The 24,553-nt window shown below is 39.4% G+C and overlaps 1 protein-coding gene across 1 annotated transcript in view; it reads left to right on the top strand.

Annotated features, from left to right (window-relative positions):
* KIAA0825 overlaps positions 1 to 24,553 on the top strand; it is a gene marked incomplete at its 3' end in the record, with an annotated part of 235,382 nt that overhangs the window by 96,911 nt on the left and 113,918 nt on the right. The window contains exons 16-18 of the mRNA XM_080636888.1: positions 1,070 to 1,217; positions 6,796 to 6,951; positions 11,148 to 11,242. Of these exons, the coding sequence (XP_080493014.1) occupies positions 1,070 to 1,217; positions 6,796 to 6,951; positions 11,148 to 11,242 (399 nt within the window). The remainder of the gene's footprint in view (positions 1 to 1,069; positions 1,218 to 6,795; positions 6,952 to 11,147; positions 11,243 to 24,553) is intronic.

Genomic DNA, 24,553 nt, shown 5'->3' with positions numbered 1-24,553 from the left:
GTAGGATGTTCTGAAGCTGCATGTGGAAGCAATATCAGCTTTAATGTCCAGCAGCTGTATAGCATTTAAGTGTGCCTGGAGGTCAAGCAGCAAGTTTCAGCAGAACTAACTTTGTAGTCATGGCACACTTTCAACAGTAAACTACAACATACAGCTGATCATACCAAAGTACATTGGAGCTTTTTGGATTTACTTCTAAAAAAATGTGCTTTTTTATATTCAGAATGCTTCTTTCATAGAATTTAAATTAATTCAATAATGACTGTAGAATGAATAATATATTCTTGTTGGTCTTTCAAGTTCTTGGCACGTGTCAAGGTGCCAAAATATACCTGTGTCACAGCTCTCGTATTTGAAGACAATAATTAGTTTAAGTACTTTTTTTTCCTTAATATTTTGTCAGCATACAATGCTAAGCTGGTAACATGTTTGTATGTAGAGAGAGCAATCTGACAGTGGTCCTAGTTTTGAAAGCATATTTTTCAAGGCATTTTGGATGGTCATCTGAAGATTTTTTTTTTGGTAGCAGTTTCACACAAATACTTTTAAGGCGAAAAGAAGTACAGAGCAGAAAGTGCAACAAGTGGCAAATATGTACGTCTGAAATGGTTACCATCATACCAATGGAAAGAAAAAGACTTCACTTTAAAACTTCTAACCTACACTTAGAGTAATGGCTACCTTTCTGACATGTTAATTAGGCTTTGATATGTACAGCAACAAGGAAAGAAAAATGTATGAAAGATCAAATGCAAATACCATTTCTGGTGGCGAAGATACTTCTCTAGATACATCTTTTTAAGAAAAAAAAGAAGATTTCCTGCTTATGTATCCATAGAGTAACAAATGTTTACTGTTTTCATCTTTCAGATTAAAATAATTAAATTTTTATACTAAAAATAATGTATTTAGCATTTCTTATTTCTATAAAGGCTTATTAGATGTTTATACAGCAACATTTGTTTTGTGCAGGCCAAATCTTTGTAAGTGTTTTTAAGCTGATTTTATATTAATATTTTGATTTTTATAAATTTAATTTAGGAATATCTGCACTTTTTCTATATTCCAGTGCCTCAGCCACAGTAGGTGCAACGTTAGAGGAAGGAGATATTGGGTTCACTGAGCAGAAAATAAACATGATGGTCCTGGATATCTGCCACAAACCAGGTGGCAGCGAGTACCTGAGGCAAATTTATCACATCATCCAGCTCAATGAGGTAAGGAAACGGCCTTTTTACCGAACAATTAGGTGTGTAGTGACCTGAGGCAGCGTCTGTTGGCAGCTAAGGGTTAGTCAAGGAGGTGATTATGTTTCTTAAAGTCAATATGAAATCCTATATTGGAGTGTAATAGAATCCATTCAGTTTAGGCTTTTCTGTATTTGTACAGAAAAGAATTCTTTCTGGAAAACAATGTGGATTTTATTTATGTACTTAAACAGTAGTATGGCTCATAAACTTTCTTCAGATTCTATATACCATAGATGCATTTTTGGAGTTTGAACGCAGTAAAAAAAAAAACAAAACCACATGCATTTAAAAAAAAAAAAAAACAAAAACACAAAAACAAGAACAAAAAACCAGCAAGGTTATTGAAAAATTGACTGTTACAGGAAGTAAAATTAAATGTGGTAAATCAATTTTCCTGATTTAAAAAACAAATGAAGAAACAAATGAACCGTAGGGCTGTTCTGAGGAAGTAAATGCATCCACATGAAAACCTTCCTTAATCTAGATAACTCTGTTCATTTAAAGTGCTTTTGAAATCACAGTAAACAAATTCAGATTTGTTTGCTGCACATGAAATTTGGGCAATGTGAAAGAATTATCTCATTATTTCTAATGCTGTACTAAATTGCCCGAAGTTACCAAAAGCATTCTGATTTCATACACTGAAATAAACACAGGTTTGCTTAAATTGTATGATAACACAGATCTACGCAGCTTAATTAAGAAAATTCTGTTTATTAGCTTTAATTACTAAATTACTTTTCCTTGAATGCATAAGCAGGTGCTGTTAAGATCATTGCAAGTATACAGAAGTGTTTATAATAAAATGCAAAATAATGCAAATATAGGCATAGGCCAAGATTTTTCTTTTTTTAAAAAAACCCAATTAGGCAGCTATGTCAGTGTGAAGGCAATAGAAAGCAGCTCAGTACTGGCACTGTGTTTCTGAAAATCAGATCAACTGTTCAGCTCTTAAGTATAGTCTTAAAAGCAACCTTTATGCATCTGAATTTGGAAACTTTAGAACCAAAGTAAGCAGGTATGTAGAGATGGCAACCTAGTATTAATACAATACAGAATCTTTTCAAGTTTCATCTCAAATAATTAAATGAATTAGATGATTCAGGAAGTGAAGTGAAAATTATTACTGTAATACAGTTCAAACAAAACCTTTTCACCTGGAGCACATTCAGGACTACTCTTACAAAGTGAAGAAAAGATGATGAGCAAGACCTCTGAAAATAGCGTGTAATGCAGTAGTTTGGGCAATCACCTAGAGGCCAGAACAGTCAGGTTTAAATCTTCATTCTGCCTGGTTTAGACCAGGGAATTGGATATCCATCTCCCACATCCAAACTAACTCCCCAAACTGCTAGACCATTAGCTACCAGCATGGAACTCTTCTTTTCCCCTGCTGGAGTTGTTTCGCACTGTAGAAATTGCTGTAAAATCCATTCTGTAACTTCCAGGGTCAACAACAGAATCATAATCTAGCCATCTTAAGGCATGTCAAGGATAAGAGGGTTATGAAGGGCAGTCAACATGGCTTTACCAAGGGGAAGTCATGCTTGACCAACCTCATAGCCTTTTATGAGGAAATAACACGGTGGATGGATGATGGCAGAGCGGTGGACGTGGTCTACCTTGACTTCAGCAAAGCATTTGACACAGTCTCCCACAGCATCCTCATAGCTAAATTGAGGAAGTGTGGCCTGGATGATCAGGTAGTGAGGTGGACTGCAAACTGGCTGAAGGACAGAAGCCAGAGAGTTGTAGTCTATGGGGCGGAGTCTAGTTGGAGGCCTGTATCTAGTGGAGTGCCTCAAGGGTCAGTACTGGGACCAGTATTATTTAATATATTCATCAATGATTTAGATGAGGGAATTGAGTGTACTGTCAGCAAGTTTGCTGATGACACTAAGCTGGGAGGAGTGGCTGACACGCCAGAAGGCTGTGCTGCCATCCAGCGAGACCTGGACAGGCTGGAGAGTTGGGCAGGGAGAAACTTGATGAAATATAACAAGGGAAACTGTAGAGTCCTGCATCTGGGCAGGAACAACCCCAGGTTCCAATATAGGTTGGGGAACGACCTGTTAGAGAGCAGTGTAGGGGAGAGGGACCTGGGGGTCCTAGTGGATGGCAGGATGACCATGAGCCAACACTGTGCCCTTGTGGCCAAGAAGGCCAATGGCATCCTGGGGTGTATTAGAAGGGGGGTGGTCAGTAGGTCGAGAGAGGTCCTCCTTCCCCTCTACTCTGCCCTGGTGAGACCGCACCTGGAATATTGTGTCCAGTTCTGGGCCCCTCAGTTCAAGAAGGACAGGGACCTGCTGGAGAGAGTCCAGCGCAGGGCAACTAAGATGATTAAGGGAGTGGAGCATCTCCCTTATGAGGAAAGGCTGAGGGAGCTGGGTCTCTATAGTTTGGAGAAGAGGAGACTGAGGAGTGACCTTATTAGTGTATATAAATACATAAAGGGGGAGTGTCATGAGGATGGAGCCAGGCTCTTCTCAGTGGCAAACAATGATAGGACAAGGGGTAATGGGTATAAACTGGAACACAAGAGGTTCCACTTAAACTTGAGAAGAAACTTCTTCTCAGTGAGGGTGACAGAACACTGGAACAGGCTGCCCAGGGGGGTTGTGGAGTCTCCTTCTCTGGAGACATTCAAAACCCGCCTGGACACATTCCTATGTAACCTTATCTAGGTGTTCCTGCTCCGGCAGGGGGATTGGACTAGATGATCTTTTGAGGTCCCTTCCAATCTCTAACATACTGTGATACTGTGATACTGTGAAGGGGTAGAATGCCCATATCAGGTTCTGGAGACCCTGAACAAGATCTGGCTCCTGTGAGTATTTGGTTATTTATACAAAGTGGAGCAGTTCCAATAGGAGGTAAAACACTGAGAGAATTAGGTGGAAGAAGGACTTTGGACTGACTTTCCACATCCCAGGTGTCTTTCCTTGAGTTTCTGCAGCTGGTAAGAGCTTGTTAAATATGGAATGTTTCTCAGTGGGAAAAAAAAAATAAATTAAAAAATCTTGTTATTCTTTCGTTTTGTTTTTTAAAAAACAAGAAGAAAAAGAACTCTGACCAGCTTGAGTCACAGAAGGATGTAACCATGTTACTTCAATTTGCCTTTGAAACCATTAGAAAACATTTTAATGCTCAGCATGGTATTATGATAATGCACTTTACAATATTGTTTTTCACTTATTGTGAACACAATATTGTTTTACTTTTAGTGTGCCCAACTATCAAAAAATAGACTTGATTGTCTGTTCAAACGTCCATTCTTTTGTTGAAGACTCCTTGGACTATCAAGGGATTGCATTCTTAAAATTAGTCTGGAGATCTTTATGCTACACCACTTAATAATTGCCTGTGAATATAGAACAAAATGATGAGACAGAAAATTGTTGTTCTTAGTAATTTTCCTTAGAAAAGCAGATGAAAAGGGATATTGTTCTTAGAAGCTGTATTTGGAAATAGAGTTATTATGTTATAAAGATCTATAATAGATACTGTAGAATTCAAAGCAGCCTATTGTCCTTCATGTATTTATCTAAAAGAATAATAATTTTTAAAAGCATTTTTTGACTAATGGCTACCAAAGAGAAACCAACTCTCCTGAGCTGTCAGGCTCAATAATATTCTGTCTACTTGGTTTCGTGCCCAGTCAATAATAATGAGGATATAGCTCACAGGTTTAAAAATGTGATTTCATTTCTATTTTCATATTTTTGAAACATGACTTTTTCAGGGGCTACAATGCGCACTATACTAAAGGAGTTCTTAAAGTAATTCATTTACCAATTTTTAATAAGTCTCTGTGTCAAAACAAAAATCTGCAGTATTGCAAAGACAGAAAAATGCCTGTACTGGGAGGTTAACTGTCTACCACTCAAAATGTTCAAACTGTAGCAAGCACGCACAGCAATTTCCAGTATCTTTGCTAAAAAAAAAACCCAGAATCTGCTTCTGCTCTCTCTGTGACTCCCAGGCGGCTTAGTTGCCCTAGAGATGTCTTGGGATTGTGTGAAAAAATGTAGGTAACAGTGTATTTTCACAGATGTGTTACACTGTTGTCTTAAACCAAAAAAGCTCTGGCTTCAGAGCCTTTTTGTTTGGTTAGGGTTTTTACTGGGGGTATTTTGGTTTTGGTTGGTTGAGGGTTTTTCGTTTAGGGGTGATTTTTTTAGTATTTTTCTCTTCTTTTATTTGTTTGTTTTGTTGGGGGTTTTTTATATTTTCGTGGGGGTTTCATTCATTTTCATAATCTCATGATTATCTCAAGCAGTCCTGACCACTGGCTGCAATCAGCAGAGCGAAACAGGCCTACTTTTTCTCTTGCCCTTGTCCTTTCCCACTCCTAGGCCCCTCTTTGCACTACTACCAGAAATCGTGGGTCTTGTTTATATGGCTGAAACTTTTCTTTCTTTCTGGCGGATTTCACAACATATGCTAGTGCCAACACAAGGGAGAAACTGCTACAGTATATTTGGACTGGGAGAGAACTTGTGCTTCTCAGGCCAGATCACAATTGGATCAGTTTAAACTGATAAGGAAATTATTCTTTCATAAAGACCCACTGAGGAGCACAAGCTGCCTTGGCAGGTAGTTCACATGCTCCCTCACCTGCCTCTGAAATTTTTTATCATTTCAGGAGTACTGCAAAGGAAAAGGAGGATTTGCATCCACCCATCTTAATGAAGGCTCACCTTGAGTACTTGCTAGGTGTTAAGGCAATCCTATCATTGTGGACTTCATTTTAATAACAATAAACTGTTTAATCATAGTAGCCCTTCCAGCACATAGATCCGTGTTTCATTATCTAGCTCTTGGTAAAATAGCTCTATTTAATCAAAACATTTTATTGGCATGCAATGGTGATTTATTTACATAGTAGTTTAAGAAGTGAAAACAGAAAAGATTGTGGCCAAAATAATCATGCATCTGTTATAGTATAGTTTCTAAAATTTCCATGTAAATCATGAATGACTTCTAGTCTTTGAATGCTCTAACAGTTAAAAACAGGTTTTAAGAGTGGGAGAATATTTATTTCCTGCATTTAAACAACTCGTTTGAACATATTAATCAAAGAATTAATTTCTAGTCATGTAGTAACCTTTTTTAATGCTGTCAAAAAATGACTTTAAATATTTGTGTGTAGTTTATCATGTAAAAGAAATCTGTAATAGCCATCTTACATTATAACAGCTTATAGAAAACATTTGGTTTTCACTTCCATATATATATATTAAATGAGTACTGAGACACATAATTTGACGACAATTTCAAAATAATAGCTTATATTATTATAACTTGCTTCAGTTGGATGGGTATTCATGAAGGTTATTTATTGTTTCTTGTAAAATGGTGGTGCACTTTAAAAAGGTTTCTATTTTGTAAGAGATTGTTTATTCCTCCCATTAATATCAGGAACTTCTATCAAACACACTGTGAAGTTATGCTTGAAATTTAGGAAAATTTCACTTAGAAAGCTAGGAAGTGTATATTGTTCTGTGGTTTTTTTTTTTTGTTTATTTTTTCTTTCTAAAAGGAATATTTGAAGGAGCAACTATCTTGTGAAAATTCTTCTGAAGATGGTGTTACCTCCAGTAAATGCCTGCCTTTGACGCTTAAGGGCAGAGAAGAGCAGCCTGTCTTCAACCCTTTCCAGGTGTACAGAGAATCTTGTGCAAAAGTGTTCGATCAGGTCTGTGAAAATTTGAAACCTTGGTTGTAGTATAATTTTTACTTGTCAATCTTTTTATGGTCATGATAATGTCAGAGGCTGAAATTATGGAAATGGAATTAATTACATATGTTCACATTTGATGAAGTGCAAAGGAATATTATTACTCAGGAATATAATGAGGGCACCCTCTACAATAGCATGATGTTCAAAAAGCCATTATTGTCCTTTTCTTTCTTTAGAATTATTGCGTGTAAGATCAATTTGTCTTTACTTAGGCTTTCCGTATTAGTTCAGTATAGTGAAGGAAAGCCCATTGGTAGCAACAACATCTTTTACATCTGTGTAATCGTGCATAGGGTTAGTCTCAGTCCTTTGAAAAATTGCAGCAAAACTCCAAGTGCACATATAGAATCTTCCTGATAAGTTTTCCACTGAAGTGCTAAATGGTAAAGGATGGTTTGGAAATACGGAAATTTAACAGAGCAGTGAGAGTAAGCAGGAGAAAAAAAATCCCCACACTGAAAAGAAAGAAAGCATCCATTTCTCTGTTTTGCATTGTGTGATATGTAAAGGATTATAATTCACTTATAGAAATCAGTTTCCTGAAAATGAAACAGTTAAAAAAAATAGATACAGTAGCATAAATCTCTGTCAGAGCCCCACATGACTGATTTGTTACACAAAACAGTATGTAGTTTCTGACAGCACTTGGACACTTATAAAAAGCCTTACACCATCATTTTGCAAGTCTTCCTAATCCGTCATCTGCACTTTTGATTCTGCCCCCCAGTTTTAAATATTTGAAAAGAAATAGTATTACAGTAGCACAAAATTCACTTTACAGACTTGTGGTAGAAAGATACCCTTTTTTAGTACACCTATACCAAAGAGAAGGCTGCGTGGGGACCTCATGGCAGCCTTACAGTATCTGAAGGAGGGCTAATAGGGATGCTGGGGAGAGACTGTTCGTTAGGGACTGTAGTGATATGACGAGGGGTAACGGGTTAAAAATGAAACAGAGGATGTTTAGACTGGATATAAGTTCTTTACTGTTAGGGTGGTGAGGCACTGGAATGGGTTGCCCAAGGAAGTTGTTGATGCTCCATCCCTGGCAGTGCTCAAGGCCAGGATGGACAGAGCCTTGGGTGGTGTGGTTTAGTGTGAGGTGTCACTGCCCATGGCAGGGGGGTTGGAACTTGATGATCTTAAGGTCCTTTCCAACCCTAACTATTCTATGATTGTAAACTTTGAAATTACATAATCTTCTTTCCCAGTTTTGAGCATTTGTGGTTATTTCTAAGCAGTTTGAAATATTTCAAAACAATATTGCTGTAAAATGTATTGTTTTGGGGTATGGGGTTTTTGTTTGGTGGGTGTTTTTTTCCTTACCTGTTTAATGAATGCTTGCAATAAAGTTGCAATAAAAGTGTTAATATCCTAAAAAAGGATTTGATAAGGCTTGTCACTCAAGGGGAACATGATTTAAATTTACCTTTTTTAAAAAATAAGTTTCTATTTGTCTCTTTATGTAAAACTTAAATTGATATAATTTATTTGGCTACAGAATCAGTTATTCCAATTTGAAATGCAGAAAATATTTTACCATGCCTCAACTGTCAATTCATTAATAGCGTGGCAGAATAAGACCTTCAAGTAGTGACAACTCGGGAGAATTCCTCTGCTACTTGACAGGTTTGCAGTGCTCTATTAATCAACAGATGACAAGGAATAGTTCATATTGAATTGCTTTGGATTTTGTAAACTTTTGGCACAAAGTCTATTATCTGAATATGGAAACATATCCTAAAATTAAAAGAAAAAAAGAGGATATCATCAACCTTAAAGTACCATGTGCCAGTCCTATTGTTGACAGTGACAGACTTATTTCCTGACCTAAATAATATTCTTAAATAATTTAGTTCCCTTTACCATTAAAATGCACATTTATTTAGTGATGTGGAACTGTCTATTTATAACATACTGGTCAGAATAGCTCAGTGTCTGTTTTTCTGTGAAGACCATTACCGTTGCCTGTAGATGGTGCAGTGTACTGGCAGGAAACAATTGCACTTCTCAAAGGATATATTTCTTTCTAAATTCATTTTTTACTGGTTGGCAACTGCCTTGAAGCCTTGGAGTTTATAATCCATGGTTAATTTATTGATATTTCTTTATTGCAACTAAATGTGTTTTTAATACATCAACATACATCTTATTCTTTTATCTTTTCTAAGTCCCAACACTCTACAACATGCTTTGCCTGTGAGTTAATTATGTACTGTTTCTTAAAACTTTCCTCTCAGAAGAGCTTTCTCAGTAGAAGATTTCTGAATCTTTTTCAAAAGCTTTATGAAACATAATTGGTAGTAAAAATTCCATGAATTGTTTGTTGGTATATGGAAAAATTGCAATGCTTTAGGGTGGTTGACATTTCTCTCCTGAAGTTTGGCTAATTTGTCCTTTCCATGTCATATTTAGCAAGATACTTAATCATAATTTCTATGAATCTTATTGCTCCTAAAACAAAGGCCACTCAACCTCTATTCTGAGATCAACTCTAGCATTTTTTATTAACAATTCGTAAATTTCTTACCTTCCACCGCTATAGTTCAGTAGCTGGTTCTAGGAAGTGTGTCTTTTCTGTTAACAATTCAGCCACTTCATTCTTAACATTCCTGTAAAAAACTTGAATAATCACCATCTGGTCCCAGTAACTTGTTGCTCTTGATTTTATAAATTTTTCCTGATACCTCAATCTCTGCAAGTGCTGCTGCTTCTCTATTGTCTAATAAGATTAACTCTAGGCCATACAACACCTTAACAGTATCAACAAAGAATAATGCTACAAAGAAATTTTCCTTTTTTGAAGTGACTTTTTTTAAACTGCCTTTTTTTTTTTTTTATCACAGACCAAATCAGTCTGGTGGACTGAATTTTTAACTGGTATACTTATAAATTTTCATATTTGCTTTTATGACTGTTCCTACTGCCTGTCTAGCTTTTCCTTTTTATCCCTCTTGATTTTACAAATACATCCTCCGTATTTATTTATCTAATTTTAATTCAGTGTAGTGTATAGAACAGTTGCCTGTTTTCTCCCCAATGTTGTTCTTCCCCACTGTTCTCTCAGTTGATTTTTTTTCCCCTTATTTCTGGTTTATCAGATGTTCACTGTTAATTCATCGTTCACTTTCCACTTTCACACTATATTATTCCTTCTTTAGCCACCCTTGTCTCTCTTTCTTATTTTGTATTTCATCTTTATTTTTCTACATTACTTTTACAAAGATGAGAATTAAGGGGAAAGTTAAACTAAAAAGGAAGAGAATAAAATAAAAATGGAAGGATTGCACTGATTCTGCTCTCCCAGAATTAAGTGCTGTCTGTAAAAAGAGACTGCAAGATACAATTTTTTATTTAGATTTATTTCCATTGTTTTGACTTTTTTATCTTTTTTTCTTTTCCTCCTTAAACTACTCAGTGCTGGTTTAGTGTTACAGAAATAATTTTTTAATTGTTTCCTACAAGGTATGTTGAATTCTAGTCACTACTTGACTATTACTGATGAAAATCAGTAATATGCAAATGGAGTTACTGCTTGGTAAACATAAGAATGTTGTATGTGGTCTTTTGTCTGCCCAGCATTATTGTAAATTGCTTTTATTTAATAAATAAGCAATATGGAGTTATATTTTTTCATATTGTCTAGACTTGCTGCTGTTTATAATAACCATCTGGTGACCGGAGTACTTTACAAAACAATAGATGACTAAACCATCACTCTAATTGCAATGCAGGTTACATTTTGAATTCTAGCTATGCCAAGTTTTTCATGACAAACTTTTTGCTGACAGCAGAAAATGTAAATTGCTGTTACGTAAAAAGTTGCCAATTATTTTGCTTTTCAAACAAAGAGTCAAGCTCTCAGACAAAGTAGTTGGGCAGAATGCCAATAACAGTTGGAGGAATAACAGTTCAAAAATTGATGTATCTTTTTATAAATAATGGCTACATCCCCAAATCAATTTATAAATTAATTGCTGACTTATTGGAATAAAAAACATCTTCTGTGGACATGATTGATATCATCTGTCTATGTCCTTGTTCTAGACCCCCCTCCTTCCCGGTTAGTGTATCACAGCTGGGGCTTTAATTTGCTGATCATATTAACATGGATTAATAACTAACAATAGCTTCTTGCCATGTATCGACAGTCAACCATTACTGAATGGAACTGGAATTGGTCAAAGTTGCTGCCAAGTTATTTGGGACTGAATCAGATGACCTTCAGGATGCTGCTGGCACACAGGTAATTATTTGGCAAATAATTGCACTTCCGTATTGTCTTTTTAACTTTGTAATACTCAATACAAATAGATTTTACTGGTGAAATTAAACATTTATTTTTAATATTGATTTTTTAAATAGAGATACCTTTTGTCTAGTCTATTTGATTCATAGAAAGATAGTTTTCAGTTCCCATTTTGAGGCACCTAGTATGTTCCTTCTGTCTGAGACATGAATATATGCTGATATTGCACTTAGCTAGTGCTTTTAACAGAAATCAGCAACTTTTGCAAACCTATACTGAGTGGGCAGATTTCAGCTGTATAGCACAGAACTTAAAGGATGTTTACAAAAGTTGCAATGAATCTTCACCTGGGGGCATGACAAGTATAGTATAGCTAGAAATAGAAAGTGTTTCCTTAATAGTTTTTAACTAATTTAAATTATTTTAACATTTTAACATTCTTTTACTTGTAAAATGTAACTGCATAATTGATAAGCAGCAATATTTGGTGCTGAATTGATACTTGTTAAATTTGGAAAATTGTAGGTGAAAAAAAAATTTTCTAAATGTTTGCCACTTATATCCTTGTGAAGACTGGAAAACTTGTATCTTGCAAAAAAGTTTAACATTCCATTCTTAATTCTGAATCCTCCTGGTGATATCTAATATGGTCACATCTCTCATCTTTTAAACTGAAACATTTCTTTATTTAGAAACTAGAGTGACAGTTTCAAAAGTGTGAGAATTTGTATGTAAAAAATGTTTTTATGGGTATTTTTATGCTGTTTTCTCATTTATTGCTGGCAGTTAGTCTTAAACATTTAAGTCTTCATTTAATATATAGAATATTTGTACAGTCTATTTCTAGCCATCTTTCTTAATTTGCTATGATTAGTTCTTTCCCCACCCAAATTATTGTCTTCCAAAATCTTGATGCAATTGCCCAGAAGGTGATGCTGTTGAAAATGTGCCATTCAGTTCTTGTGTCTTCTGTTACCCACTACCAGATGGAGTATGGGTCCTCATGGACTTTCTGGTCTATACCGGTAGGGTGATTTCTATGTTAAATGGCAGACAATTCAGTATTGTTTGTTTGGGTTTTTTTATTTCCCTGATAGTTCTGCTGAATGCTTATGCTTGGCCTTCATTAAAAATAAAGTGGTTTGCCCTTTTAAAAGAGATTCTCATAGAAGGTCTTAGATTCAAGATGGTTCTTGAACTTTTGCTTCATGTTGATGTCATCACTATGAGTCAAAGGGAGCAAAGAGTACTGCTGTGATTTGCAGATGAAACATTTTCTGTGGCTGTTTCATCTCCTCTGTTATATTGAAACATTTAATTTTTCTTTTGATCTCTTTATCGAGTTTTGAAAGAAGTCAAGTATATGCTTTCTCTGTCCATTTCTGTATTTCAGGCATTTGTCATATCATCTATTGTTGCCATTTATTTATTTATTTATTTATTATTTTTTACTCAATAATTGTCATCATCCTTCCTAATTTGAAAATGTCTCCATTCATTGCACCTCTACGTGATATGGAAATTCTAATCTAGAAGTGACATTATGCAAGCCATTAATGATTAGCTCATGGATTTATTATTGAAACCACTCTACTTTGAAGACCAACAGATCATTTAAACCCATTGCGAGCATTAAGTAGAACTGCTTATCTAGTATCTGCCATAGTGACCAGTGTCTCCAACACAGCTCATGTTTAGGTGACTTACTTTTTAGCACAGCTTAAGTATTTCTGCTCATGTTTTCCAACGGGCTAGGCCAATTCTAGCTGGTCTCATGGCTAATCAAGCTTTGTAGTAACTCAGGTGAGCCCTGTTGTCAGGTGATTCTCCATGATTCTCCTTAAAATTGCATAAATCTCGGGAATTAAGGTTCAAGCTGAATGGGTGTCTGATTATTTTGACCTCTTGTTTATGATGGACATATTCTGTTTCTACTGTTTGCGTTCTGAGATCTGTTAAACAAAACTAAGGACAGTAGTAGTTTTTAAAAAGAGTCAGAATCATCAATTTATAAAGTGGAGTGCCAGAATACTTTAATTGATCCTTTCTTTAACACATGCTAAAGCTTTCACTTATCTGTTACTTCTGTGTAGGCAAAAATTTTTTACCTATTCATAGTGATATTGGGGTCTATTTGCTTTTATTTATATAATAAAATATATAAATTAATGTGTTATATATTATATTTAAAGAGAAATGCTGTCTGTTGCATATGAAGTAAAATAAGTATGGTTTCTTTGGTGGAAAAAGAGTAACAATGCTTAGGGGACTCATTTACAAGGGAAATGCTCCCCTAACCTAGTTAATGACTGAGTTAGGTGGGAGGGGGTTATGGAAGCATTGTCCCAGAGCCAGCAAGTGGTAGGCAAATTAATTGGTTGGTGGTTAGGGGGAAGTAAAAGACTTTTAAAGGCTGGTTAAAAAGGGAATGAATTGTTATATACTACTTACTGTTGGGGTCCACTTGAGCAAGTCAATCTAATCCATCCATTCCTATCATCCTCAAAGCAAAAGCGTTCAGGACATTTTTCAGATGAGCAATGTGTATGGTTAATGATACTATTTTATTTCAAGGCTGTCAAATATAGAACACTGTCAGGAGAAGCCTAATGAAGTTGAGCAGTAAGCAGTAACATAGAAAACTTAATGTTCATCCCTATTTACAGTTCATACCTTTAGAATCTGTGAAGCTTTGCTCATAGGAAGAAAAGGGATCTATAGATAGATTCCTTTCTAGTTTACCTTCTGATTATTTTAATTTCTTTTTATGTATAGTTTGAGCTGCAAGAATAAAAGTTAAAACATACTTTTCAATTATACTTGAAATAATCTTTTAATAATACGTCCATTAACACTCAGCTAAATTATAGTACCCGATCTACCCAAGGTTTTAAAAACGTCCTGCATTCTTGCACAGATACATACTGCTTTTTCAAATATTGGCACTTACTTGTACGTTCTTAGATATTGCAGTACCCAATAGGAGTTTCATAGCTATAATACATGTGTGAAGGCAAGAAGACCATGTGCATTTAATTATTGTTTGATTCTCATGTATCTCAACTTTTAATCACTTTCCTGTCATAAAGGGAAAATTGTTATTGTCTTGCTAAATCAGCCTGTTGAAATTGTTTCTGCAGTTTAATCAACTATTTTATCAACTATTATCTCTTCTTTTTAACTCTCTGGCCACTATCTATGTGCATATTATCACATTGGAAAATACTTTAGTAACCATGGTGAGTTGATCCCAGCCAGCAGCTAAGTGTTCATATAGCTGACCTCTCACTCCCAGCACAATTGGATGGGGGAGAGAACTTGGAAGAACAAAAGTGAGAAAACTCAACAGGTTCAGAGAAAGACAGTTTAATAAGTGAAGCAAAGCTGCATGCACAAAGCACAACAAGAAATTCATTCAGTGCTTCCCATAAGCAGGCAGATGCCCAGCCGCTTCCTGCAAGTCAGGGCTTCATCTTGCACAGTGGTTACTTGGCAAGGCAAATGCCATGATCCCAAAAAGTCCCTGCTTCCTCCTCCTTTCCCCAGCTTTTACTGATGCACATAACACTCTACGGAATGGAATATCTCATTGTCATTTTGGGTCAGCTGTCCTGGCTGTGCCACGTCCCAGCTCCTTGCAAACCCTTACCCCACTTGCTGGGTGGGCAGAGTGGGAAAAAGAAGAGGCCGTGGTGCTATGCAAGTACCACTGAGCAGGCACAAAACCAAAGCACGGCACCATACACTACCCTTCTTGTTCATGTACTCTTCTTTGTACTGATACATAAGTTAAATACTTTCTGATCACTTATTTTCAGAGAAGTATCTCAGCAACATGTACATAATTATAAGATATTAATGTTTTGTGACCTTCCTTCCACAGTTCTGCAAGACCACCAAGTGCACTGAATACATTACTGTAGAGAATAGTAACTACATTCCACTCACTGTAATTCTGAGAAACAGCCAAGGCCTTTTTTATAACATATGAAGCTGTTCTCCAATATTGCAGTAATTTGGTGTTCTAAGGAGGAGCATCCAGGATTTCCTCCTTTGCTCTGAGGGAAGTTTCACAGAGCACTGGTGCCAGCGCAGGGCAGTAAGTAGTGATTTGGTTGGAATGATGTGGAGTTGTGTGTGCGAGCAGGAGCACTCTGGGAGCTGGAGGAACAGAACTCATGACTGGCAAAGCCAGTGACACCAGATATAGATCTTAAGAACAGGAAACATAACAACTTGCTTAATAACTGAGAGGGGAATGTGTTGATTTACCATAAATGCATCAGATGAGACATAGTGCCAATTTAGAGAAATTATGCAAGTTAAAACAGGTATTTGTTCAAGTAAGAAATGTCATGAAAAACATCTAGACTGGAAATTAGAAGATCATTTCCAACAGATAAACCAGTGTAGCTTGGCAGCAGTTTTCCAGAAAGCGTTTGCACAGTGATATGAGCTTAACTAGTTTTAAGCTGAAACAGGTTAGACAAGTTGTTTACTTCCAGTCATGTGTTCCTGTGATAAATATTATCAACTGCCCAGCAGCTTCTCAAAGCAAAGTATAAAACCTGAAATTGTTTATATATTGGTTTTAAGGAAACTACTAAAAATTAGTAAGTTTGTTTTCTACTAAAACTGGATAATATATCTAGGCTTTCTAGTAATGTTTGCTGCAAAATACACACAAACTCTCACATTCTTCAGACTCCACTAGTTTTCTTAACATTGTCTAGACTGCATTCTGTCTGAGAACCTACTGGGCTATTTGCAAGGGAAACTGCTTTTTAGGAATAAGAAGGTAAAGACTATTCTTGTCAGCCCCAAGATGAGAAGATCCCTTTCTGATGTGGAAGCTGATGTTGGACCTACTGTCTCTCTTTTTTTGAAATCCTTTTGACTTCGTTAGGTGAGGACTGTCTATTTTCCTTTTGCAAATAAACTTAATATAGTGGTGGCATTTGTTCCCCATACTAGAGTTAGGTGATAAATTATATATTTTGCCATTGATTAAGTGTAATAAAACTGTAATTAAGTAAACAATTCTTGTTTAGAATTTTGAATGATTGCAGGGCAAAATATGCATAGCTTTTGTATATTCTAGTGGGTACACAGACACCATCTGTTGAAAATGGTAGCCATATGGTGAACTATTTATAGAAAATGTTTATATTCACTGTGTTGTTGATTATCTAGATATCCATAAAATGCTCTTTTAAAATCCAGTTTATCAACACATGGAAAAAGGTATTATGTAGTTTTGAAATTGAAAAGAATGTCATCAAACTGCATGTGCTTTGCTGTCGGGAAGATTTTCTTTTTATGCAACTCTACAAAAGCCCAAGTCTGAGAAATAAGTGAAAATACCCCGGATATGAAAAAATAGGAACTTCTGTAACAAGTGTCTTCTTAGAAGATATGAATGGTGGAAGAGCAATTACTGGCATGATGCCAAAATAAAGACCATATCTGCTTGGCAGATGATGCCAGTGTTACGTCTAGTGTACTTTCTGATGTGTTAGTCAATCTGTCTTTGGATCTGCGGATACTCCTAGACCTTTTGTGTCCAAATTGCTGGATATTGGAAATCCATATTGCTGTTACAGCTACAGCCATTAATGATGTGGTGGTGAAGAACTGAAATGCCATTAATACTACAGTAATCACCACCGGCTTGGTGAGATTATAATGGATGCCCTTATAATGCATGTGCGAATGGGCTTTCTGAAATGCATGGGAGGCTATGAAAGACAGTATCCCATTGTTCCTGTGTCAAAAGATGCAGGTGAATGGTATTAATCCATTATTGCATATCTCTTGGCTGATCATAGAGTCAGATTTAAACCCTACTGCTAGATGTACACAAAAAAAAAAAAAAAAAAAAAAAAAAAAAAAAAAAAAAAAAAAGGAAGGGAACAAAAGCCACTGATTTTGAGGAAAATATGATTTTGACCTTTCTAGATAAGCAAGGACCCTTTTCCATAAATGAGTCGGTCAATAACAAGGTATATGTCACATCTGTCAGCACAAGGATTACCTCCCATCTGCTTGTCCTCTGCTGACATAGCTAATGAAACTGTACTCTGACCTTAAAGGATCTGTCAGAAGTAGGCTTAGTTCCCTGCCTGGGAGTTTTAAATCACTGGTGGCAGAACATAGATCAGTAAGCAAGAGGGAAGACAGTAGCCTGTATTACATACTGTTTGAATGCCACTTCAGCCACTATTACGTATACAGTTGTAGCATGAATTTCACAAGTTAAGTGAGGCTAAAGGTGAGACTTCCCATATGCAGTATGCTTTAGACTTGATACACGGATAGACTCCACAACTCATTAAAGTTGTAAAGTAGGTATGCTTTATTCAGCACTGAGGAGCATGGGGGATCGCTCCTCCAAACGCATGCGTGCCTCAGCGTTGTTCTCCTTCATATCAATCCTCTAAACTATTATATATTCATGAGGTTACGCAACACACCTATACATATTCATGTCCTATCCCCTCTTCGTATTATAATGAGGTAAAAGATCCTTGCTTGCATAGTGTCTCCTGGTGGTCCTGGGCGAGGGTCTCAAGATGAAGTAAACGAGTCTTTCTTGAACTTTTCACCTCTAGTCATTGCGCATGTTCCCTGGTGATTTAGTCACTGTCCAAACCGCAAAGCTGATTTCAGCTGGTTTAGGGATCCAGAGAACAGGAACCGAGTTACTGTTCCTTCCTCTTACCAATAGCCTTGGTCCTCCCACTCTGTTCCGGCAGGCACGATAAGTGTTGAGCACACATTTGTTGAGTAAGCAAGCGGCTTAACCCTAACCCCCCCTGTACGTCAGCTAACCTTCGCATCAGTCCCCCCTTTTCTATAAAGTTAGTAAATTCTTTTACTAATACATAGATTTTTCTTTTTGCAAACTCCTGCAAAGGTATCTTTCAGTGCGTTACCATGTGCATTTTGACAAAGAAGTCAAAATCGCCACTTGTCACAGCATCCCCCAATTCCAAATAAATAACACAATGGATAACACAAAGCTAATACTAATATTAAAAGAACAATAGTGGGGTGGAGTAATGTATTTAGAATGCCAGTTGCAGTTGGTGACCATCTGAAAAGTGCATCCCACCAGTAGTGACTTGTATCTTGTCTTACGCTTCGCAAGACTCTGCTTATTTCTTCCGTATCATGATGAATGGTAATTAAAGTTTTCTTTCCACTTTTCTGGACCTCTTTCAAAATGTTAAATAGGTCTTGATGCTTTACTAGTTGCCTTACCAACATAAGGTTCATCCCATTGGGTGTAGGTGATAATTTGTGGTACATTGTGTAATTAGCTTTTATCAATTGGTGGGATACTTCTGGTGCTAAATACTAAAAGTCACATCCAGTGATCTCAACAAAATTACAGATACAGAGATTAGAGCTATTCTTAACAGCTATAGTTTCATTATTATCTATCCTTATAAAACCGCAAGCAGTTCTTAAGCACCCACAGCCTTGGCCAATATATACAAGTACAGTGCTTTGAGTATTGTCTGGATGGACTTCTAAATGACAGATGCCTTGTTCTGTATTGAGGCATATGTCCTTAGCATCGATTGTGTTACTTCTCAAGCTTTCACAGTTCCAGTTGGAAAGACTTCTGGCCAACCTGAAAAGGTATTCATTAATACCAACAAATATCTATACCCCCGTTTTCTTGGGAGTTCTGTAAAGTCGATCTGCCACTGTTGTCCTGGTCCGTTGCCCCTCCCAATTTGACCCATTTTGGGTTTAGGATTATTTTGGGGGGTTGTTTGGAGGCAGAGATCACACTGGAGGGTTACCTGTTGGATAGTAGCATATAAATTTCTAGCCATAATTTTGCTTGTCAAATATTATATGAGGCATCTACCCCCAGCGCATTTTTTGATGCTCGTTCCTTATTAGTGACCATAACAGAGAGGAGGGGACAATTATTCTTCCCTGTGCTGTGCTGGCCCACCCCTCCTCATTGAATATTCCTTCTTGGTCTGTGATTTATTTTTGGTCATCTTTGTTGTAATTTGGCATACCTTCCAGGGAAATTTTCCCATCAAGAATTAAAGCTCCTTCAATTGTTATCTCACCTTTTGCCGCTTCTTTTGCCTCTCTATCCTCCAGTTCATTTCCTTCTTCTAATTCTGAGCTCACCTTCTGGTGTGTTTTGATGTACATAATTGCTACCTTCTCAGGCTGTTAGACTGCTTCCAACAGTCTCACTATTTCTTGTGCATGTTTGAGGTTTTTCCCTTGCGAGTTCAACAGTCCTCTTTCTTTCCAAATGGCTCCATGCGCATGTACGACCCCAAATGCATATCTTGAGTCTGTATAGATGTTTATATTCTTTCATTTTGCTATTTCTAAGGCTCTAGTCAGAGCAATCAGTTCCGCCTTTTGTGCGGAGGTGTTTATTGGCAAAGGTCCAGATTCTGTTACCTCTCTGCAGGTGGTAACTGCATATCCAGCATGCCGTTTTCCACTGATGACATAGCTGTAGTAAACCAGGTTTCCATGTTGCCTAAAGGGGTATCTTTCAGATCCGGATGACTGGAATATGTGGCCTCAATAGTCTCCAGGCAATCATGGTGTACCAGTTTTCCTTCATTTCCGCTGAGGAAAGAAGCTGGGTTGACAATGTTAGTTAACCACTATTACTACATCATCTTGTTCCACTATAATGGCTTGATATTTCAGGAACCTCTGCAGGGAAAATCAGTGCCCGCCTTCCACCTCTAGTACCACAGACGCTGTGTGTGATACTAGTACTGTAATTTTCTGGCCCAAAGTGAATTTGCGTGCTTCTTGGATGTTTAGTAGAACTGCTGCAACGGCCCTGAGGCACCCTGGCCACCCTTTGGCTGCCATGTCTTACTGCTTAGAAAATAAGCAACTGCTCGTCGGTATGGACCCAAGTCCTGTGCTAGTATTCCCAGGGCAATCCCCTGTTTCTCATGGGAGAACAGAAAGAATGGTTTACTCACGTCTGCAAGTCCTAGAGCTGGAGGTGGCAAGAGAGCATTCTTTAGTTGGTTGAAAGCCCGTGTGGCCTCTTTTGTCCATTGCAGGTCTCTGTTTCCAGAAAGGTCTGCAGTTCCTTTATTGTCTGGGGTTTTGGCGTTTGACATATTGCTTCTTTACGATCTTTCCCTAAAGTCCATTGTCCAGTGCTAACCTCATAGCCCAGGTAAATCACTTTTTGTTTCACCACCTGAGCCTTTTTCCTCAATACCCTGTACCCTTGGAGTCCCAGAAAGTTTAAGAGGCTTACCGTCCAGGCCACACAGGCCTTTTCTGTCTGGGTAGCTATTAGGATGTCATCTACATACTGCAATAACTTCTTCTGGTGGGGCTTCCCAGGACTCTAAGTCTTTTAAAAATTGTTCTCCAAACAGGGTGGGACTGTTCTTAAATCCCTGAGGCAACACCATTCACGTGAGCTGGGTTTTGTGCCCACTCTTAGGGCTTTCCCATTCAAATGCAAAGATTTTCTGGCTGGCTTCGTGGAGAGGGAGGCAAAAGAAAGCATCCTTCAAATCTAGCAGTAAACTAAGTTAGCTCTGGTGTTAAGCATGTTAGCAAAGTGTGTGGATTTGCTACTACAGGGTAAAGATCCTCAGTTATTTTGTTAACAGCCCGTAAGTACTCTACCACTTGGTATGACCCATCAGGTTTACGAACAGGTAAAATAGGGGTGTTAAAATCAGATTGGCACTCTTTTAGCAGTCCTAGCTGTAGGAAGTTTTCAATTATTGGACAAATTCCTTCCCTATCTTCCCTTTTCAGGGGGTATTGTTTGATCCTGACTGGCTGTTTTCCCTCCTTGAGCTTAATGTGTATCGGGGGTGCAATTTTGGCTTTTCCGGGTACATTTGTGGCCCACACTCCTGGGAATACCTGATGCAGTATATCTTCCCTGACTTCTCCCTCAACGTGATTAGTGATCAAAACTAAGCTTAACATCTCTATATACTGTTGGTCGTTTACTTCAAAAGTGATCTTGCCTCTTTTGAAAGTGATAGTCGCTCTCAAATGTTCTGACAAATCTCTTCCCAAGAGAGCTTTTGGGGACTTAGACATATACAAAAACTTATGGATGCCCCACGGTTTTCCCAATTGATATTTTAATGGTTTACAAAAGTAAGCATTTTCACTTTGGCCAGTTGTTCCTTTTACTATAATATAGTCATCTCCTACAGGTATTAGGGCTTTATTTAAAAAATCAGTCAGTCAGCTGATCGGAGCTAGCACAGCTAGAGCCAGAGCCGGAGCCGGCACGCTGCAGAGACCACGAGGTTCAGCAGAGATTAGGAAAATCAGAGGGGACAGCGCAGAGACATCGCGATTCCCGACATCTCCCGATCCCCGAAGCCCCAGCAGCCCTTGCGAGAGAGCTGCTGACGTGGCAGGGGCCATTCCCACGGTAACGGCGACCGCACCCCTGCCCCTTGCCTTGAAAGAGCCTCTGGGAGGGCAGCGATCGCTGCCCACCAGGCGCAGGGAGGAACAAGCAGGTCGTGTTGCGGACTCTGTTGCTGGTGTCCCAGACTGCTGACCAATATGGTCGCCTCCAGAAGGAGAGCTTGCAGTAAGGAGACTGTAGCAACTCAGACAGAGACCCCGCCCCAAACCGTGGCTGTTCAGGTCTCTGGCTGCAGGGAGTGCCAGAGCCTGCTGCTGCTGAGGGAGGGAGGCCAGCATTCCACCTGTGTGAGGTGTGAGCAGGTAGAAGATCTGCTTAGCTTGGTGGCAGAACTTAAGGAGGAGGTCAAGACGCTGAGGACCATCAGGGAGTGTGAACGGGAGATCGACTGGTGGAGTAACTCCCTGGCTTGCCAGTTGGAACGGTTCCAGGGAGATACCCCCCAAAAGGGGATGGACCCCCTGTCCTCTCAGACAGAGGGGGATGACCCGAGACAGCCCCTGCCCTGTAGCTGTTGCGCAGAGGTAGGGGACCAAAAAGACGATGAGGGCTGGAAGCAAATTCCAGTTTGGAGTCGTGGGCAACCCTCCTCCCTTCCTACCCTGCTTCCCCAGGTGCCCCTCCGTAATAGGTTTGAGGCCCTGGATCTTGATGGAGAGGTAAGTGAGGATGTGGTGCAAGGCCAGACTACAAGGTCACATAGGAAAAGGCGGTCGACTTCACGCCTCAAGACTGCCTCTGATAAGAAAGAAAGAAAGGTCATTATTGTAGGCGATTCCCTTCTGAGAGGAACAGAGGGCCCGATATGCAGAGTTGACCCTCATCATAGAGAAATGTGTAGTCTGCCTGGAGCCCGGATCAGGGATATCACCAGGGCGCTCCCCAACCTAGTGCACCCGACAGACTACTACCCGCTGCTGGTCTTCCAGACAGGTGGGGGGGAAGCTGCTTCCCGCAGTCTGAGGGGGATGAAGAAAGATTTCAAGGCCTTGGGGCGGATGGTGAAAGAGTCTGGGGCTCAAGTGATCTTCTCCTCACTTTTTCCATCTTCCGGTGATGATGTGGGACTGAATGGGAAAATTCAGTCTGTAAACGATTGGCTACGAGACTGGTGCTTCAGGCAGGGCTTTGGGTTCTTTGGTAACGGCTGGTTTTATAAGGCTCCAGTCCGGATGATGGCACGTGGGAAAGGTTTATCTCACAGAGGCAAAAGGATGCTGCGGCATGAATTAGCAGGGCTCATTTGGAGAGCTTTAAACTAGATTCGAAGGGGGATGGGGTTGTAGCTGGGCTTGCCCCAGTGGGGCAGCACTCTAGGATTGATGAAGACTGGGAGGCCTCCTATAATCCTAGGGTGAAATTGGTGAGCTCAGCTCCCTCCTTGAAATGCCTGTACACCAATGCGTGCAGCATGGGAAATAAGCAGGAGGAGTTGGAGACCTGTGTTAAGTCAGGAGATTATGATCTGGTGGCAATTACAGAGACATGGTGGGACAGCTCACATGACTGGAATATAGTCATGGAGGGCTATGTCCTTTTCAGGAAAGACAGGCCAGCCAGGCGGGGTGGTGGGGTTGCTCTTTATGTGCGAGAGCAGCTACAGTGTACTGAGTTCTGTCCAGGGACAGGGCAGGGGACGAGCGAGTTGAGAGTCTGTGGGTGAGAATTAAGGGGCAGGCTGGCAGGGGTGATACTGTTGTGGGTGTCTGTTACAGGCCACCAGATCAGGGTGAGGAAGTTGACGAGGCCTTCTACAGGCAGCTGAGAGCGGCCTCACAGTCACAGGATGTGGTCGTCGTGGGGGATTTTAGCTTCCCTGATGTTTGCTGGAAGGACTACTCAGCAACCCAGCCACAGTCCAGGAGGTTCCTCCAGTGCATGGATGATAACTTCCTCATGCAAATGGTGGATGAGCCAACCAGGAGAGGAGCGCTGCTGGATCTCATCCTCACTAACAAGGAGGGTCTGGTCGAAGCAGTAAAGGTTGAGGGCTGCCTTGGTTGCAGCGACCACGAGATGGTGAAATTCAGGATCTTGTGTGGTAGGACCAGTGGAATAGCAAGTAGAATTGCAATCCTGGACTTTAGCAGGGCAAACTTTGGCCTTTTCAAGCAATTGCTAGGGGAAATCCCATGGGCAAGGCTGCTTGAAGGTAAAGGGGCCCAAGATAGTTGGTTGGCATTCAAGGATTGCTTATTCCGAGCTCAAGATCAGAGCATCCCGACACGTAGGAAGTCAAGGAAGAGGGCCAAGAGACCTGCGTGGCTAAAAAAGGAACTGCTGGGTATGCTCACATGGAAGAGGAGAGTTTATAGGTCATGGAAAGAGGGGCTGGCCACTCGGGAGGAATATAAGGCTGCTGCTAGAGGATGTAGGAAGGCAGCTAGGCTGGCTAAGGCCTCCTTAGAATTAAATCTGGCGAGAGGGGTCAAGGACAGCAGAAAGGGTTTTTTCAAATACATAGCTGATAAAACTAACACCAGAGGCAAGGTTGGCCCACTGATGAATGGGGTGGGTGCCCTGGTGACAGAAGATACAGAGATGGCAGAGTTATTGAATGCCTTCTTTGTCTCTGTCTACTCTGCTGGAGGCAGTCCTGAAGAGCCCTGTACTCCTGAGACCTCAGATGAAGTCAGGTCAATGGAGCAGTTTGCCTTAGTCGACGAGGAATGGGTTAGGGACCAGTTGAGCAATCTGGACATCCATAAATGCATGGGTCCAGATGGGATGCACCCGCGGGTGCTGAGGGAACTGGCGGAAGTCATTGCTAGACCACACTCCATCATCTTTACCAAGTCTTGGGAAATGGGAGAGGTGCCTGAGGACTGCAGGAAAGCAAATGTCACTCCAGTCTTCAAAAAGGGCAAGAAGGAGGACCC

This window comes from Psittacula echo, assembly GCF_963264785.1.
Source record: "Psittacula echo genome assembly, chromosome: Z".
NCBI lineage: Eukaryota > Metazoa > Chordata > Aves > Psittaciformes > Psittacidae > Psittacula > Psittacula echo.
The sequence above is the reverse complement of the archived record's forward strand: the minus strand, read 5'-3'. Positions and strand labels throughout refer to the sequence as shown.